Consider the following 19,236-nt stretch of genomic DNA (forward strand, 5'->3'; position numbering starts at 1 on the left):
CCTATATATATATATAAAGTGAGAGAGGAAACACGATAAAAAATGACGCATCCCAGGGTACTCCAAATCATGTATAGGCTTCCTGCGAAAATAAAAAGGACGTACATGAAAAAAAAGGACACAAGGGCCCAAAAAAAGATGGAAAAAGGATCTTCATGCTATAGACACCGAGTTTCATATGGTTATTATTAGTGCCATCAATCCCTTTATTTATGTGAGAACCGTGGAATACCACTTGGACTGGGTACGATAAAAGAAAAGTTAAATTTAGATTCCATCAGAAAAGAACAATGTTAAGAGCGAGCTGAATGAAGAATTCTACAGCCGTTAATTCATTAAATTCACAGAAATGAATTCCGTGCAGACAACAAACATAAACTTGTTCCAAAAATGGCAATACTTACACAAACTCTCTTTCCCCTTTTTTTTATAACGTCTTTAAGGATAGTAATATTTTTCATTATTTTATTAATGACAAAATAAACACAAGTCCAACTAAAACTTGTTTTAGCACAAAAACCACACATATTTAAACCTATGCCTTGAAAACTAAGTAGTAAACAACCAATGGTAAGGCTCTTATTATTCATTTAAATAACAATAAAGGTACTAATATTCATTTGCATATTCAGAAACAAATAAATTAAAAGAAATAGTCATTCGCATAGAAAAGGCTACAAGTATAAAACAATCTACCTATGTAAGTTGTTGGCATCGATTTTAGCCCATTATGAAGTCTTCAGGTCTTTCTGAAGTATTCCTGGGATTATGCACGCACGATCAACCTAGCCGGAAGAAAAGGTTCATTTTGGGCACACACTGCAGCGACGTCGATGCTAGGCGCCATGACCTAGCAATCGATTGGACACACATCTACCGTCAACAACCATTGTTAAAGACGCTGCCTCGCTAGGACTAGGCGCAATCATGCACATTCAACGATATTCAATAAGGGTTTAATGCCCTGAAGCCACGAGTGGGGGAGTGTTGGGCACTGATACTGGGCTCCCCACCTAAAATGATATTTATGGTCACCGGAAAGAGTTGTTATTCGGGTATGGCGCCGCAGAGTCCAAGAGTCAATAAATAAGAGACAAACCTTAACTGTTCCGTAAAGTTGACTTTCGACAACGATGCCCTGTCGTCTCAATTTGCTCCTCTCCTTTCTATAAATCCTTCCCTGAGATGCCATGTCAACATGCTCGTGTGGCGAGACAAGTGCCCTGTTGTACCCATTGCCCCTTCCCCGAATAGCTATTTTAGTGATGAGACATTTGAGGCTAGCTCCACATCAAAGGCCTCCAGAGTTTGGAGGTCCTTGGGTATGCATGCTTGACTCGCCCATCAGAAGGAATTTCGCCGCGCCCCTGAGTTCCACCACTTTTGCAAGCTGAGGGATGAAATCGCCAACCTCAACATGTTGGACTACCTCACGAGGCGATTAAACCTCATTCTTAGGCTGCAGAATATCGAGAGGAAACAAGATATGTTGGCCGACTGGCACGCGAACGCTTATGAGAGATGGGAAAGAGCCCTCCAGCATCCCCCTTGGGACTACAACCCAAAGGGAGGAGCAGGCAGAGAGGAGAACGATGACCTAGTCGGAGGCGAATGGCTGCCTAATCCTTAGGATCGTGTGATCACTCTTCCCATTTTCTACTCATAAATGTATTTTCCTTTTAACAATATGGGACGTGTCAGGTGTCTCCTTCGCTTATGGGTTTTTGTAACCCCTACTTTTGAATTTAATGAAATTGATGCATATTTTCTGTCAAATATTTATTTGATACACTCAATAGGACACAATGGAGGAAAAATGATTCATGTAGCCGACCCGATTTATTGGGATAAAGACTTGTTCTTGTTGTTGTTGTTGTTGTTATATTTATTTGATATGCTACATGTTATTTATGGTCTACATCATATTCCTCACTTTGGGAGCTTCGACCACTTTTATGTGACTCGCACAAGCCCCAAATCGCGACAGGTGACAAATACATGGACGACGCCGCAACGTTAGGCGCAGCATCGCGGCTCCTCGTGCCACTGCCAGGAGTTGACAAGGGATCGAATATTTGACATTCCTTCACCACCGCGGTACCCTGCTATAGCGCCACCGAACACTACAACAGCGTTGCGTCGCCCTGACCACAACACTGAGGCGCTTAATGACATAAGTTTCGAAGGAGGCACCTGACAGGACGACCGTCGTGATGGCTGGCCGACATGGCAAGCGTCGTGGTGCCTCCATAGAGCACCACAGCGCCCGACCGAAATCATCAAGCCTTGAGCCACGTCGCACCATTTTGTCGGTTGGATGAAGGTAGCCCAGGGTTTAACTTTTGGAAGTTAAAAAGTTGGCATTTTGTTCCCGAGTAGATTTCTGAGATCAGTAAGCTAATGCCCCTCTTTTCCTTAGGTTTTGACGTATGAACTTCCCTCCACGCCTTATTCTCAATCTTTTCCAATTTCAGCCGAGCTTGCTTAGCCGACGGTGGTTTTTCCCACATCCAGAGGTGTTTAAGGAGTTCTTCTGAAAGCCTTTGAGCCAAGGGACTTCATCAGACTTCGCGTAAGTGAAATTTATTTCTTTGTATATCTTTCTTTTTTAGGAAATAACCTTAGCTTCTATTTTAAACGAACTAGGCTAGATTGCTTTTAGAGAATACCAAGGTTAGATTCCTTGTATTTCCTTTAGCCATTGCTTCTTTGAGCGCCTGTGTGTACATAAAGCCTTAGCTTGCCCCGGTGCTATAGTGTCGTCTTTTGGGCATTTCGACACTACTTTCCCCTTTCTCTAGTATGAAATAGGCTCGTCATTTCCTCGCCCAGAGAGTAGCCATACGTCTCGCCTCCGCGATGGCACAGAGCCACTTGATTCAATTTCAATTGGCAATAGATGCTGCTTTTTCGTTGGCATAGTATCAGTTCGTGGAATTGGGCCGCGGTTTTGTTTCAACTACGCAGCCTCGAGTGGCCTTTGCTTTTACTTGGGCCAATGTCGTGATGCCAATCCTGACATCACAGCGTTTGCCTCTACTTTTGGTATTGTGTTGTATTTCCGTTGACGGGACCACAATAGTGTGGTCTCCTCTCATGAATTGAAATGCCAACCTTAGGTAGCTGATATTGGGACTTATAGGGACGCCTGCCCTTGTTTTGTAGCATCGGGTGGTTGATTTTCCATTTTATGCTTTGTGCGGTGAATATAGGACACCTGTCGATTAGTCGGCACCAAATTTGACTGAACTAGAGTTATCATCTGATGTCAGGAAACATAATAAGCTCCCTTTACGTCATTAATACACCCTTCCATAAGGATGGTCGCCTACTTTGGCTCATCTGGTCAAAGTCTTTCGACCGAGTATGGTTATCCCGAATAGGTGGGTTTTCCATCTCTATAGATGGCCGACCTAGGAACTTACTTCTCCTGAAATATTGGTACATCCTTCCACATGGGTGGCGATTCCGCCTAGCCCGACTAAATGGTTGGGCTTACGTCAGTTCCGTCACTCGTTGATGTGACTTTGAGTAAGCTGGTTCTCTTCATTTTTCGCCTTTTGTAGACTTCCTGGTGAGGCATGAAGAAAAGTGCTGACGCCCTGCCAATACTCAAGACTGTGTCTGCATTTCGTCTTTTAACTTGTCTCTTGCATGTCATTGAACCTATGTTGTGTCACATATTTATTGTGTCTTTGTTGCATGTTTGGTATTTAACAATGTCGTACCTGCCGTCCTTTATAACATGGAAGGTGGGGTACAATTTGAACATTTACATAGTCCCGCAGTGCCACCCTTCCGGTCTAGGATCACATTTGCGTGTGTTGTATGACTCATTGTATGATTGGATTGAGAGTTCGCACTTGTTGCACTCACTTATGTGATGTCTTTATTGCTTTAAATTGTCTTTGTTGCATTTATCAAGCTTCACACACACTTCATTTGCATAGTGTTTTTTCATGCACCAAGTGTTTTATTCTGTACCAGTGAAACATTTGTTTTCCTTCTATAAGCCTGGGTTGCATGAGTCCGAACGTTTGTGGCGAGGCTTCAACTACCCTTAATTTGATATGTAGTTATAATAGGAAAATGAGCATTGCCTATTAGTTTATTCGGTCGAGCAATATGAATTATCTATCACAACCAAATCTTGTAGGATAGTTCAAGCATAGACTTGGGCTAACCTCCGCCACTTGTCGTGGCTATGGATATCAAAAAAGCTCATTGTTTGTGAATAGTTCATGTTCAGTTTGTTAAATAGCTCGTGTTCGATTTGTTCATTAAACAAGCAAGCTAAACACGAAAAATTTTTTGAGCTCGATTTATAAACTAGACGAACACGAACAAAGGTTTGTTCGTTTGTGTTTGATCTGTTTTGGCTCGAAATAATTAAATAATGATATATATATATATATATATATTATTTTTTATATGTCTTAATAATGTTAAATTTTATTATTTTTAAAACTTGTTTGGGTGGTATAGTTATAGAAATATAAATTTAGGTGTTAGATATCAAAATAAATAATATTTGGGTGGTATGTGTGTAAATGTCTCTAATCAGAATCATTTTTTGATTTATGAATTTTATATGAAATAAATAGATTAGGGTTGGGACTTAGGTTGGCGATAAATGTTGTGAGTTTTTTCCCAAAAAATTGCAAGTACTGCCGCCCCTTCTTTTTTTTTTTGCTATGATATTATATGTAATATACATAAGAAACAGGTGGTATATATGTAAGCGCCCCGACAATTTACCCCACAATTCCGTCCACTTCAATTTACCCCACAATTCCGTCCACTTCAATTTCGTCGTTTGTTTATATTAATCCGACATCACCCATGTAAAAAGGAATTACGATTGGATTTCCTATATAAATGTAAAAAATGAAAATTAAATTGTTTAGTTTTCCCTTTTTTTTTCGGCCCTTGAATAGAAAGTGGAAAAAATTCAGAATTCTTACTAATTTAAAATATTTTAAAATGAATTTTTTATCTGGGGTCAAATGAATTCAAATAAATAAAATATGCAAGCTTGCGTAGCTCAAAATCAAATCAAACTAACTAATATGAACTGAAATAAATAAAATATGCAAGTTTATGTAGCTCAAAATTGAATTAAACACGAGCTAATAGGAACATATTCCAACATAAATCAAAGCAAACATGAACAAGTCTATTCACGAACTATTACGAACAAGAGTTCATTTTGAACATAAAATTTTTTAAATAAGCTAAAACACGAACAAGCTTTGGGCTCGCTCATGTTCGGCTCATTTACACCCCTAATTGTGGCGAGGGTTAATTGATTAAAATGCTCGAGGTGGGGCTAGCATTGTGACCCCATTAGAATCATATGAGAAGACCCCTTAGCCCACGCATCGCACGTCTTGTATTTAGATGTTGGATAGACAACACCTTTAATTCCTATTTAGAATTTTAGTTAGGATGTAGTTAGAGATTTTTTGTGCATAGTTATTGTTCTTTGGCTGGTGTTGGCTATTGCACACTCTTGAGTACTTTTTACATGCTTTACTATGTGTGAGACTTGGACACTAATATATTTATGGCAGATTTTTATTGCAAGGCATTGTATCCAAAAGAGATGAGCTTAGTTATGATTTTGACCAACACATTTTCTACAGGTGTTGCTTAGCTCTCTGTCCGAAGGATATAATCATTTTACACATTGTATTATATAACCCGTGCTAACATCTTTTTGCAGGTCGAGTCTTATTTTTAGACTTTCATATGTACTTTGAGTCCCCTAGGAGAGTAAGCACTGAAAATAAGGTACCAGTATAAGTTTCAGATCATGCGAAGACGGCCACAATTTGTTTGCTTGACCTCATACCTTAATTCCATATTATATCTTCGTTGTATGATTTTAAGATCAGACACATATATGCAGAACCCGGCCCCCTTTTTCTTTTTTAGGATTGTAGCTAGCCCAACGAAGTTGTTGGCCTCTTATTCTTTTATATTGAATGTTTATTTTTCAGCACTTTGCATAGGATTCACTCTTTTAATTTTTTGTCTGTGGTTTGTCCGGATACGATCATGGCTAGGCTCATTTGGATAAAATCGTTGTTATAAAATTTTATTTTATAAAATTTGTATCATCAGACAAAATTTAGAACTAAAATATTCAATATTTAAGATCAATTATTTTATTTTCTGCAGTTACTTTCTTGCATGGCTTTTAGACCAGTTTTAAAACGACCATAAGTGTATGGATATTACCCCCCAACCATGTTAATAAGGTCTCCACGTTTAGTATGTCTAAGCTAACTGCATCACCCAAGAAAAGTATTCATGCTTTCCAATCTGACCGGCTCAGTATTTAGTTTATATGATTAGGTGACTATCTAGCGTGGTATAGAATGTTTGAGCTTTTCCTAATCCGCACAAGAAAATAAGTTTTTTGTAGGGTAAATTATCTTCGTAGCTAAGTAATCTGTTTCCACTCCCTTCTAATAGGTTTCATATCCGTACTCTTAATAGGTATGATCCCTATTCTCTTTTTATCAAGTAAGAGTTATAACTGCTTAGACGTTTCTTTCCTTGAACTTCAAATCTATTGGATGGCTTTGGACGATGCAACACAATAATTACTAACGAAGTGATCCCCCAGCTGGGTTGGGTCGACTACCTTCACAGTTTAATAGATCTGGGTCTTAATAGTCTGGCAGCATGGGTCCATAGAGCCCCGACCAAACTACCTCTACATATTTAGATTTTTCTCCCACCTACCTGTTGATATTCCTCATTTGGCACAATTGTTTCCCTTATCGAATCTTTGTAGAGATGTGTACCGTAGGCCCTCTCAACTCAATGTCATCTATCTGTCATATTACAGTAATTCACCATCTTTCTAGTGGTCTAGTTTTTCCCCTGATGATAGAATTTTCCTTATTAGAATCATTAAAAATATCCTTGGCCTTCTATGTTCCAAAAGACTAATTTAAAATAAATACAACATATTTTATCGTGAGTCTTCCTAGGCATTCACCCAGGATGTTACTGACCATGAGGATGCATCGTCAGAAAAGGTCTCTTGAAACGAGAATAAAATAAATTTGATTTTTTCTTCTGGTTTGGTGATGAGGGTTTTTATATAAAATCTTTATCGTACATATTCTCGGATCAAGTATAATTTGATTTACTTTAAATCACTCTTATTTATGTTACGAGGACCTTATTATATAAATATCTTCAAAGCTACGATTACTTTTTCTTCATAGCTTTTGCCCATGTTTTAGTCTTTTCTTTCTTCTTTTGCTTTTTTTAAGCAATGGGGACCTAAAAAAGGGGATTTAAAAAAGGGCAGACATTGAGAAAGCTATACTTCTGATCAAAACAAAAGGGGGTGAGAACATAAGCATAGGCAGTTGTGTATTAAATTACAATCTTTTTAAATCATACTACAAATGCATATATGTTCTTTCAACTGGTTCTACAAGCTACACATTATTTGCACAAGGTCCTTGAGAACTTTTTACCAAGAATCCTACATAGTGATAGAGTAATCAAACAACTTATGCATAAATCCACAAAATAGAATTGATTCTTTTTTTGTGACTGGAATTAATTCAAACAGCAACCATAATCCTTGTCAATTGCCACTTATCCACCAAGAAAACCATGTAGTTTTTAAACCAATGAAGCCTATAAAATAATAAATGTCAGTACAACATCCTGAATGGATCGTTAAACCTGCAAAACCATGGTGAATTCATTCTCAATCACATTACCGTTTTTCTTATCCACCCATCAAGCAACTTAGGAAAACAGGAGACAGAAAATAGCACAAAAGGTTTTACCTATGGTCTATCAGCAAGTAACATTCCATTTAATCAATTTCAAAATAGCGAGTAGAGCATATGAAATTAATTCTATTCCATGCGAACCCGTTTCAGGAAGTAGCTAAGTTGAGCTTGCGTGAGCTTGGCTCCATTCATATAACAAACCAATCTCAACAAAGGCAGAGCTAGAGTTTGCAAAGGAACACGTAAAATTTATGAGTAAAATTATAAGCTAGGCTTCGCATGCTCATCCAGTTGACCTTTCATAGGAGAAATTTACTTCAACTCCTGCCATCAATATTTCATGACACTAGAAATCCTAGAACTCTATCCATTTTCCAAACACTCTTCCTATGGCCATTGAAGAGCAATTTGAGCAAGGAACTTCATCTTCTCTTTAAGCAATCATCTTCCACAACTCATGACAATTTAAAAGTAAATCTCAGCCACTCAAACCAACTTGCCAATAAGAATCATTGAAAACAATCCATCACTTCAAGGTTTAAAAATACCCCAATTTGTTTACTTGATTCACAAACTATAGCCCCTCTACTTCTACCTCTGTTTTGATGGCCAAATCCCTCTCGATCCATACCTTCTGATTAGGGCAGTGCTTATGTTTTTCGATGAGCAACCACCCCTATAGCAATATTCTAAGTCATCCTTGGCCTAGGAGTGCAATTGAATCAAGTTGAATAGTGAAAATGCTTGCGCTTAGGTAGATAAAATTCAGTGAGCTGAGCTTGGAGCTAATAAGTCAAGCTTGAGCCAATCTCAACTAGACTCATTAGATTATGAGCTGGCACATTGAAAGAATATTACCATCAGTATACGTAAAATTTATTAAAATTCAAGTGCTTAAGCATAAAATTATTAAAAATATTGAACAATTATTTCTCGCTTTCATATATCAAGTGATTTCATATTATTTTTTCTCTAATTTACCGTTCATATTTTCAACTTATTAAAACATTAGCTTGAATCAAAATTATTTTCTACTTCAACAATAAATGACTTGGCTCGTGAGCCGACTCAAACTCGTAGAATTAAACTTGAGCTCAAGTATGAATTTGATTAATTAATCACGCTCAAGCTGAGGTATGGTGCTAACTTGATTTGACTTGACTTGTTCACAGCATTAACTTAGCCAAGCTTCTCATCTACACTCGATAGCTATAGTCTATTATCTTATGGCAATCCCATATCTCTCAGTCCCTGGATAATAAAGATGACATACCTTAAAAATATATTGTGGCCCTATTATGTTTACCTCATGTCATTGGTAATTTCATATGTTTCCTGCCCACAAAAAGTATGATCATAGAAAATTCTCAACAAGCCAAACTAAATATTGATTACTAAAATTAAAGAAAAGGCAAAAATGAAAGAGATCTCAAAAAAGTTAGGATGTAGTCAAGATATTACTCTTGGCCATTAGTAAGAAAACCAACTTAGTGCAAAAGGCATCCATTTGTGACTAGCAAAAAGCTTAAGTCAGTTTAGGAGAAAAAACCAAAAGAAAAATCCTGTATAAATAAAAGTAAAACTTTTAAAAATGTTGGGAGAATATGACCAAAAAGTGGTTTTTGATAGGTTAATGCAATGCACAACTATGATGCATGAATGGGTTATAACATTCAAAGCCAATAACTCAATAACAAAAAGAAGCCAAATTTCGGAAATCTAGCCATAATGACTCAGTTTAGGAGGTATTTAGAACCATATATTGGAAGCACATAACTCGAGAAAGTAGAAGATTTTTGCCTTCCTCGCTCGGTTCTACTAGGGTTTCGCCTGGCGAACCCTAGCAACAGTTTACGGCTTCGCTCTCTCTCTCTCTCGCTCGCGTGTTTCCTCGCTCGCGTGTTTCCCTCTCGTTGTCTTCGCACTCTTCGTTTCCCTCGTTCCTCTAAGATGAGGGTCGTCTCCCGCTCACGTGTTTCTGCGCTCGTTTCTGCTCCACTGCAGCCCGTCTCGCTGCTCGCATATTCCGCGGCTCAACCTCACGCTGCTCGCGATAGCGATTGCTCTCTCACCGCGTCGTTCAGCTATTTCGACACGTTTATTTCCTCGCCTGCTTTCTTCTCTAAATGTGGCACCTATCCTTGATGATGGCTTCAGATAAATCGTATGTAGCTGCCCTTGCGAGTGTCCACGCTTCAGGCACATCAAAATCTTTCACTCCTTCGTTTGAGTGGACGAAGGATATCAAGAAACTTGGTAGAAAGAATGGGAAGTCTGCCATCTTTTTTATAGAAGCTGAAGGTATTCAACTTGCTTCCTCCTGTCGTCTGAATTTGGTTAGAAAATTTCTATATGATCATCCCAAAATGGGGTTCATTCACAAAGAATTTGAACTTATGCTTCTTGTTGGGAAATTTCTATATGGTCATCCCAAAATGGGGCTCATTCGCAAAGAATTTGAACTTATGCTCCTTGTTGGATAATAGAAAATTGGATTATTAGATGAGAGACACATTCTCATTCAAATAAACAACGAAGAAGTTTACATACACTTATTTTCTAGAAGGATAATATGAATTGAAAACAGAGCAATGAAGATTTTGAAATGGTCTATGGATTTTGACCCACAGACGGAACCGACAATCATTCCGGTTTGGATTCATCTGTCTGGTTTGAAATTTCATTATTTTTTTCAAAAAATATTGTACTCTATTGCATCTGCGTATAGGAAGTCACTCAAGACGGGCATTCTTACTTTTAATTTGTCACGTCCTTCTGAAGCAGAGTACTTGTTGAAAGAGTCATCACTTCACCCGTTTCTGAGGAAATCTGGTTGGACACACAACATCAGAGATATTGGCATAAGGTAGAGATTGAACATTTTCCGTCGTATTGTTCAAACTGTCGTATGTTCGGACACTCCAGTTCTCAATATCACCATCTACACCCTTAACTCAGACCAAAAAAGCAAACAGCTCCGCTAGAGGTTGTGATTCCATCTTCTCCTGATCAGACAGGCAATATGACAACCATTCAATCCCCAATTGTAACTCCCTCGTCTTTGGAACCTCCTATCGTGGGGGAAAGAGAGTTTCTTCATACCTCGCCTGCTCTAGAACCTATCACTGATTATATATATATATATATATATATCTGTGTGTGTGTGCGTCGCAAGCCGTGGCCTGTTGGTTGGCGGGGTACATTGTAAATCTCTCCAAATTACGGGTTTGATCCCCCGTGGCGCGGGGTTCTCAAATAGTTATGCACATGGCGCGGGCTCGCATCATGGGGCCTTGATTTTTATTTGTCAATGCTCCTTCCTGTCATTGGTGGTTGACGGGATACAGAACAGCTGCTGCTCACCGGCTACATCCAAGGAGAACAAAAGTAGAGGAGAAAATAAAAGAAAAAGGAGGAAATGAACGGAAAGGAAAGAGATGGATTTGAGGAGGTAAATTTAAAATGTACATGGATAGTTATATAACATCTAAGTTAACCAAGCAGCTTTTTTACTTCTCCTAAATTCTCCTTTTCTCGTAACCCTTGCGCCCGACCACGGGCAAAATAGGAGCAGGTACTCGAGCCTGGTACGGCGAACTGCTGCCTACAGCTCTCGGTTGGGATTTTGGAAGGGAAAATCGAAGCTTTTGAGGGGTAAATTTTGGGAGGAAAGATAATTTATATTTGAACATACATATGAATTCTTATACACGAAAACCAAATTAATGAAATTTCAGCCATCTGAGAAAATTCAAAGATGATTAGGTAAGACGTAATGTAAATATATGTATTTATATATTTACTTCATATAACGACTTCCACTAAATTTAATTAAGCAAAAAAAACCCATTTAATTCCTTCTTTTGCTAGGAATGACAAAAGCTGAATAATATAAATAAAAACTGAACCTTAAAAGTGATAGAATGTAATATGGAAAACCTACTTGAGGTAAAAATTATTTAATATTGTTGAGAAATTGCAATAGGTTAAATTTAGAATTTTCTTTAATACAAATCGTGAATTTAAAAAATGATCTTAATTTATTAGAACTAAATGAAAATATAATACTAAATAGAACGCGATGGAGAAAAAGGATTGATGTAGCCGACCCCACGTAGTGGGATTAAGGCTTTGTTGTTGTTGTTCTACAAATCGTGAATTCCAGGCAATTTACACTGAATGGTGAACATAAGGCGAACCTGGAAACACTTATTGTGAGGTTGTCCCATCAAAACAGATAAAATAATCATGTAATAAATTAATAAGAAAATCCTTCTGCAGGATTAATGTGTGATACATTGATAAGAAATTGATTTTAAAAATTTTTGTACATTGTTGATTACCTACATAAGTTAAAGAAAAAAATTGAGTTGACATTACTAATTGTATGGATTTTATTATATTATTGGGCATGTTCATTAAATGAATCATTTGGAGGTGCTCTCATAAAATTATAAATGCATTTGAGAAATGGTTTTTAACGGATAAAATGATCAAGGGAATAACACAAATGTTGTGATAAGTAGATTATTATATTGATGAAATGTGCAGGTAAGATGATGGAGGAGAGAAATTCTAGTACTTTTTACTCCTAATATTGATGTTGGAAGTAGGGTTGTCAAAAAAGTTCATTGTTTGTGAACAACTCATGTTCGGCTTGTCAAGTAACTCATATTCAAATTGTTCGTTAAGGGAGTCGAACACAAATAAATTTTTTAAACTTAAATTATAAACGAGTTGAATGCGAATAACCTTTGTTCGATCTTGTTTAACTCATTTTAGCTCTAAATAAGAAAATTATATATATTATTTAAATCATAACATATTATATATATTTATATCTAAATTTAAATTACTATAGCTCGTGTGGTAATGTGGTTCTGTTCTTTTTATTGCACAAAAAAGGTACAGGTTCGAATTCAACACCTTACATCTAATTTTCTAATAAATTTAAATGAGTCAATTTCGAGTGGAACACAAGCCAAACAAAAACAAGAATATGTCAATGAAGTTGAACACGAACACACTATTTACGAGCAATTTCGAACACGAGTCATTTTCAAACAAAATTAGTTTCGAACGAGACAGACAAAAGCCCAGCCTAAGCTTGTTCAAGTTGGCTCAATTACAACCCCAACTAAAACTGACATTTTGATATCAAGACTATTGATAATTGATATGTTGAGAAATATCATACATTTATCAATAGTTGTTATAATCGATAGGTTGAATGACGATATAGAAAAAGAATTAAACAAAAGCATATGCAATTACATGTGACAGTTCTAAGACAACATACAATAAGTATGAAGCAAGTAAATACATTCATATGATTACGAAAGGGATGAATGAAATATGTGTCTATTATAGTGTGTCCTTTTTACTACTTTTATATCATTATTTACATATTTCATATAATTAAATCATGTTTATAATGTATTGATGTCACCCATACAAACCATAGTTGAGCATTTATATTATTTTCTTTCCGTCTTTGAAATCTTATTTCACTGGTCATTTCATTGAATTTATAGCTTACCCTTGTTTGTTATTATTCCTCAAGGAGTGGTAAGGAGTTAAAGGGCAAATTGGGTAGGTGAGCTTTTGTATAGTTTTTTGTTTATAAAGTTTGAAAAAAGTTATGATCATTTTTGGGTATATATTTTTTATATGTTTAATTTTTAGTAGCTCTATTATAATTTGTTAAATTATTATACACGCTTCCTCTGTGTTGGAGTTATAAATGAATAGTAACTTGAATTGGATTGTTTAAATTTGTGATGATCGAGAAAGACTAATTCCCCGACTACTAAGTCTTGATTTCTACAAGTTAGAACGAGTGTTAGTGGAATTTTTCTCTGCCTGAGTTTTCCACCTCTACTACATTACTGTTTGACTCTAGGGGGAGTCAGTTGGGGTGTGACGATTGGTAGTGACCATACTGAGTTAACATGTATGATTACAAGGTAATATTGATCAATGAATAACTCTTTTAAGTTGAAGAGAACATATTTCATTTGATTTTAAAGTTTGTGAGTTTTTTTAGAATTAATAAAGAATATCAATGTCATAACTTCATTTCTGTGAGGTTATTTGGATAATTATGATGATTACCAACTTATTTGTCTAGATTTTCACAAATATACTCCTATAAATAGGCTTAATCATATAACAATATAAGTTTAAAGATATTCGAATGTTTCCTAGAAGAAGAAAGATGGTTAAAACCAACAAGCATGTAATGATGATATAGATTTGAGTGAGGCTTATAAATTACAAGATCCAAACTATTTTGTTGAAGGTCTATTCTCCATGATTTATCCAACTAGATTTATTGATAATTGAGTTGAGGGCAGAATGAATGAAAATGTCAACAGACATGAAAGAGGTAGGGTTTCGGTGGTAATCTCAAGATAGTGGGAGTCTTTCATGAGCAGAGGTCTAAGCATGGATATAGATCAAGTGGGGCCAAACCACAAATATATTTTAGTGCTCCAAGTTCTCTATAGTTTAGATTTTATTTCTTGCGCTGCTCTTAGTTATCTATTAATTGCTCGGACTAAAAATCATTGTGGTGATTTACATAAAGTAGTTTTGTGCTATAGATTGTTGACTAAACTATTTTAATCATGTCTAAATAACAAAAACTCACATTTTAGCACCAAGTCATTCCTGGATCGGCCATATATCTCTGTAATAACATTGATTAGTTACTTTGTTGTTTATTAAATATAGTGAAAGCTTATGTGCTGCAGTAACTCATTAGTATTTATGCATGCAAGTTGCATACTCACATGACAAGTTTTATCATAAATCCATTCACCAAAATTCATCCTGATCAGATGTCAACATTTGTTTTAGAATACTTGATTTATTATTTAGCTTCGAATACTACTTGTTAAATATTCCGTTTCTATTAGCACATTTAATTATGCAGTATTTAAATTTTTAGATTTTATAAGTAAATTCTAAGTGTGAAAAGTAGCAACAAATCCATTTCATCCCCACCTCTCTTGAAGCGTCTCTACTCCACAAAATCCAAGGATAATGATTTCTAAGGAAGGAGATACGTGCAACGATGGATTGTTCGTGAAGGTCGAGTTCAACTTATGCCTGCTCCTCCAGCAGTTGTATTAATTCCATACAGGTTAGACCATCAATGCCTCTAATTCATTCTTTCTCATCATTGTTAAAGATATCCAAGATTGGTAATATATTAAGAATTTGAATCAACTGGCCCTCATTGCATCTTTATGATCATATTTGTTCTTCATAGTAGTTATGTATTTAGTAAGTAAATTAAAATATTGTCAATATAATTTGTCATATTTTTGCATTTGTCTGACAACAATTTATACTCATCCTATATTAATTTGCAGTTCTCATCCACGAAGGACCGCATAAACCTCCTAAATTCTAATCACAAAATAAAACTAACACTTCAAATTATCAAAAACACCCATGTGAAATGCTCAATTACAGGCACAACCACCAACAAGTGAACTGCTAAACACTAGAATCATTCCGTGTGCCACTAAAAATATCTCTTGCTAGCAAGAGAAGCCATTATTAAGATGCCACAACAAACTTCAACGGAAAGATGCAAAAAACAAATCATATTGACATGAGATTCATTATGTTGATATGAGATTCATTAGGGGATACAGATCAGGTTGAAAGTGTTGAGCATAAAAAAATAGATTAGAAGAACAATTACATTCGGTTATCTATTTAAATTAATGCATCAAAATGAAACTAACGACCGTTACATTTGCACCACTGAAAGCTCAAGTCAATGCTTTAGATTATGAGCCTCCGTGTGTCCGTGTGCAAAATAATCAAGACTGAACTTTTAGAAGTTGATCACCGATCAAAGACCAATGCCGAACAGTTGTTGTCAGCATCAAAGCTCGCTATAGCCAAAATAGAACTATGGTTGATGTATAAATCTAAACGATGCTAAAAATAATCAATTGATCATTGCAAATTTTAATGTTCTTGCATTATATGTTATATTTGGATTATAGAAGATATGACACCGCAAAATTTAAATAATGTACGTAAAAGGTGGAACAGCATGACATAAAGTCCAAGAAACATTCTTAGAAATGGTCCCAAAACCTCAAATTTTCAAATCCAACAGTTATTCATAGATATTCTAACTCTTAACATCACAGAAGCATTGCATTTTTCTTGAAATATATCCACACATGAAACTTCAACAACTTAATGATGCATGGTGTCCTTAACAATTCAAATAAATCAACCACAGAATAGTTGGCAAGGCTTACCTTTTTCTTTAGCAAAATGACGGCTTCAAGATTGTCAATAATTTGCTGCATAGGCTTAAGATCACATTCCTCCAAAGCGTCATCATCATTGCGATAATGGCACAGCAGAACTTCTGATAAACTAAGCATTGCCTTAACAATAACTCTGGTATCTTGCCCTTGGGATAAGCATTTGCTAGGGGCATCTGATGGAACTGGATTTTTAGGTTCAGCTGATGGAACTGGATTTTTAGGTTTAGCAGGAAAAACAGCATTAAGAGATGATAAATTCATTTCACCATTACTAGCATTCGGGTCTGAGCCAGCGGAACTATTTGGAGAAGTAGATATATGATTAAAAACAAAATCCGAGTTTCGAACTGCAGGTATTGTCTCGCTAGTGTTAGAGCCAGCATTCCAAACATTACTTTCTACTTGACTTACTTGCCTCACATGATCATCAATACCTTGTGGAACGCTTACTTGTTCATTTAGCACATTATTGTGTTCCCCATGAATATCATGCTGTTTAATTTCCATTCCACTCTCTACTTTGGCAGGATTTGATTCTCTTTCCACGCAATCATGAAACTTCAGATCAGAACCTGACAAATCAGTAACTGGAGGCAAATCTATATCCTTTCCATTCCCATTGCAAGCAAAAGTGCCATCAATATCAGACAGAATATTTAGAGATCTCGGACCTTGAACCAACTCATCATTATCACCGGTTAAAGTATTGACCAGAGGCTGTAAGATTTCATTAGGACTAAAAGGATACCAACGAGACATTGAAGCACCTTTCCAGCATGGAGAATCCACAGCAACATTTAGATGATCAGGTATTTCTTCAGTGGCTCGCGTGGAATCATCAGGTATAAAAATACCTCTTTCAGAGTTAGTAGCATTGCAACAGCTCAAGTTACCAACTTTAAACCCGAATTTTACAGCCTGTAAAGAATCAATGGACTGTTCTATAGCTGAGCTATTGCCTGACAACAAATTTTTTATTTGTAAAGAATAATCTGGAGTTCCTCCGTTTTTCTGTGTTGCATCGCTAGAAATGCCCATCTTCACAAAACCCTCATTACCTTCAGCGTTTTCATGTATGCTAGCCTCATTCTGCATACCAATTGCATAATCTACATAATCATCATTTTTTCCGTGCAGTTTTGCATGTTTAATTACAGAGTTCCCATGTTTTAAAACACAACTCAACACAGACTCATTCTTCTCATTTGATGGAGCATATGCTTGTCTAGAAGTTGTTTGAGCTGGATAATGCCCTTCAGGCTCTCCTGAACAAGAGATAAGTTGTCTAACATATCTTTCATAGGGGCTTCGAATGAATGCATCGCATTCCTTTACAACAGAAGTGGTATCTGGAGAGTAAAAATAAGATGATCCATCATTGGGCCACAAAGTGGTGTCCAACTCTGCAGAAAAGCAGCTACCATTTGACACCCTACTCTTATCCATATATATTTCCCGATGACGGTCATCTAGCCATTCCGAGCATTCAGATCCAACATGACCATGAGTGAATGAGGATTCATTATGAGCTCCAAGCCAAGAACCAAAAGATTTTTCATAGGCGCTGAAGTTATCAGCAGTACCCCCTACAAGATTACAAGAAATATAAAATATAACTCTTAGGTTGTACTGAAGATGATTATCGAATAAAAGAGAAATTCAACGCTTAAACTGCTCTATCAGAAGTGCCAGACAAGTATCCATCACAACAAATTGAATAATGCAGGTAGTCATTTCATCGGTTGAAGAACTGGCTTAATGCCAAACAAAATTGACAGAAATGTTAGGGGAAAAAAGCAGGTTTGTATCAAAGATCTAGGATACTGCAAAAACAATCAAAAAATAAAATAAATTATAATTAAATTGCAATGTATTTGAAATTTATTTGGATTTTATTTAAGAATAATCATATGATCCATCAAATTGAAATAAGTGAACATGTGATAATGTCCAAGATGCCACAAGAGGCAAATTTTAAGACTTTAAATACAGAAACGACTCAGAAAAAAAAAAAATCAGAACAATCACACTCAAACATAAACTGGTAATGAATGCAACTAATTTGCTTTCCTAATAGATAAAAACTTTCACTTTTAGGAATTGGAAAACGACCATGAATGACATTGCAAAGAGTCTTCCAACATGTCAAGTTTAAGCTCTATAACTTGTTCAAAGGCAACAACATATCATCAAGCAAACGTATGACTTTCTACTTAGCAACGTTATCTTTGACATCCAGCAATTTTGACCACCACCAAATCAACCACAATTTTTCTAGGCTTTAAGATCAAGCTTTTTTTATAACTTCTCTGGCTAAAGTCGTGCTGATGGAACCACTGATGTAAAACAGGTTTAAGAAGGAAAAAAAAACAACAACAACAACAACAACAAAACCTTTATCCCACTAAGTGGGGTCGGCTACATGAATCCTTTTTCTCCACTGCGTCCTATTTAGTGTCATATTTTCATTTAATTATAATTAATGAAAATCATTTTTTATACAATATGCCCAAGTCATCCTAGGTCTACCTCTGCCTTTCTTAACATAAGTTGAATCTAAAACATCTACTCTTCTAATCGGATCATCAAATGATCGATGTTTAATGTGAGTTTAATGTGTAAGATGACTCTAATTTTGTCCGTCACTGGAGCTACACCAACCCTATCACTGGAGCTACACCTCATTAGAGCTACACCAACCCTTTCGTGGATATATTCGTTTCGTATTTTGTGTAAAAGTGTTAAACTACTCGCCCACTTAATCATTCTCATATCAGCAACACTTAATTTAGTTTTATGCTTCTCTTTTAAAGGCCAACATTCAGTGCCATATAGCATTGCAGGTCTCACCACTATCTTAATCTTATAACTATCTTATAAAATTTTCCTTTCAGTTTAAGCGGTATTTTTCTATCAAACAATAGGCCCAAAGCAATCCTCTACTTCAACCAACCAACTTAAGTTATACTAATAACATCCCCATCAATATCACCATCACTTTGAACAATAGACCCGAGATATATAAAGCATTTACACCTTTTAATAATTTGATCACCCATAGTTATATTTCTGTCACTATAGCTACTACTACTAAAATTAAATTCCATGCATTCATTTTTAGTTCTACTCAAACGAAGGCCTTTATACTTCAAGCTACACCTCCA

The 19,236-nt window shown here is 36.2% G+C and overlaps 2 protein-coding genes across 2 annotated transcripts in view; both read right to left on the bottom strand.

Moving 5' to 3' along the window:
- Positions 1-16,267, bottom strand: part of LOC110021971 — a 17,887-nt gene extending 1,620 nt beyond the window's left edge. Inside the window, exon 1 of the mRNA XM_020720712.1 lies at positions 16,061-16,267. Within this exon, the coding sequence (XP_020576371.1) occupies positions 16,061-16,189 (129 nt within the window). The 5' untranslated portion in view covers positions 16,190-16,267. The remainder of the gene's footprint in view (positions 1-16,060) is intronic.
- The window catches only part of LOC110021967, an 11,923-nt gene continuing 8,880 nt past the window's right edge, over positions 16,194-19,236 (bottom strand). The window contains exons 2-3 of the mRNA XM_020720706.1: positions 16,256-17,658; positions 16,194-16,205 (exon numbers count right to left, since the gene is read on the bottom strand). Of these exons, the coding sequence (XP_020576365.1) occupies positions 16,194-16,205; positions 16,256-17,658 (1,415 nt within the window). The remainder of the gene's footprint in view (positions 16,206-16,255; positions 17,659-19,236) is intronic.

The sequence above is a fragment of the Phalaenopsis equestris genome, unplaced genomic scaffold, assembly GCF_001263595.1.
Source record: "Phalaenopsis equestris unplaced genomic scaffold, ASM126359v1 Scaffold000154, whole genome shotgun sequence".
In the NCBI taxonomy this organism is placed as follows: domain Eukaryota; kingdom Viridiplantae; phylum Streptophyta; class Magnoliopsida; order Asparagales; family Orchidaceae; genus Phalaenopsis; species Phalaenopsis equestris.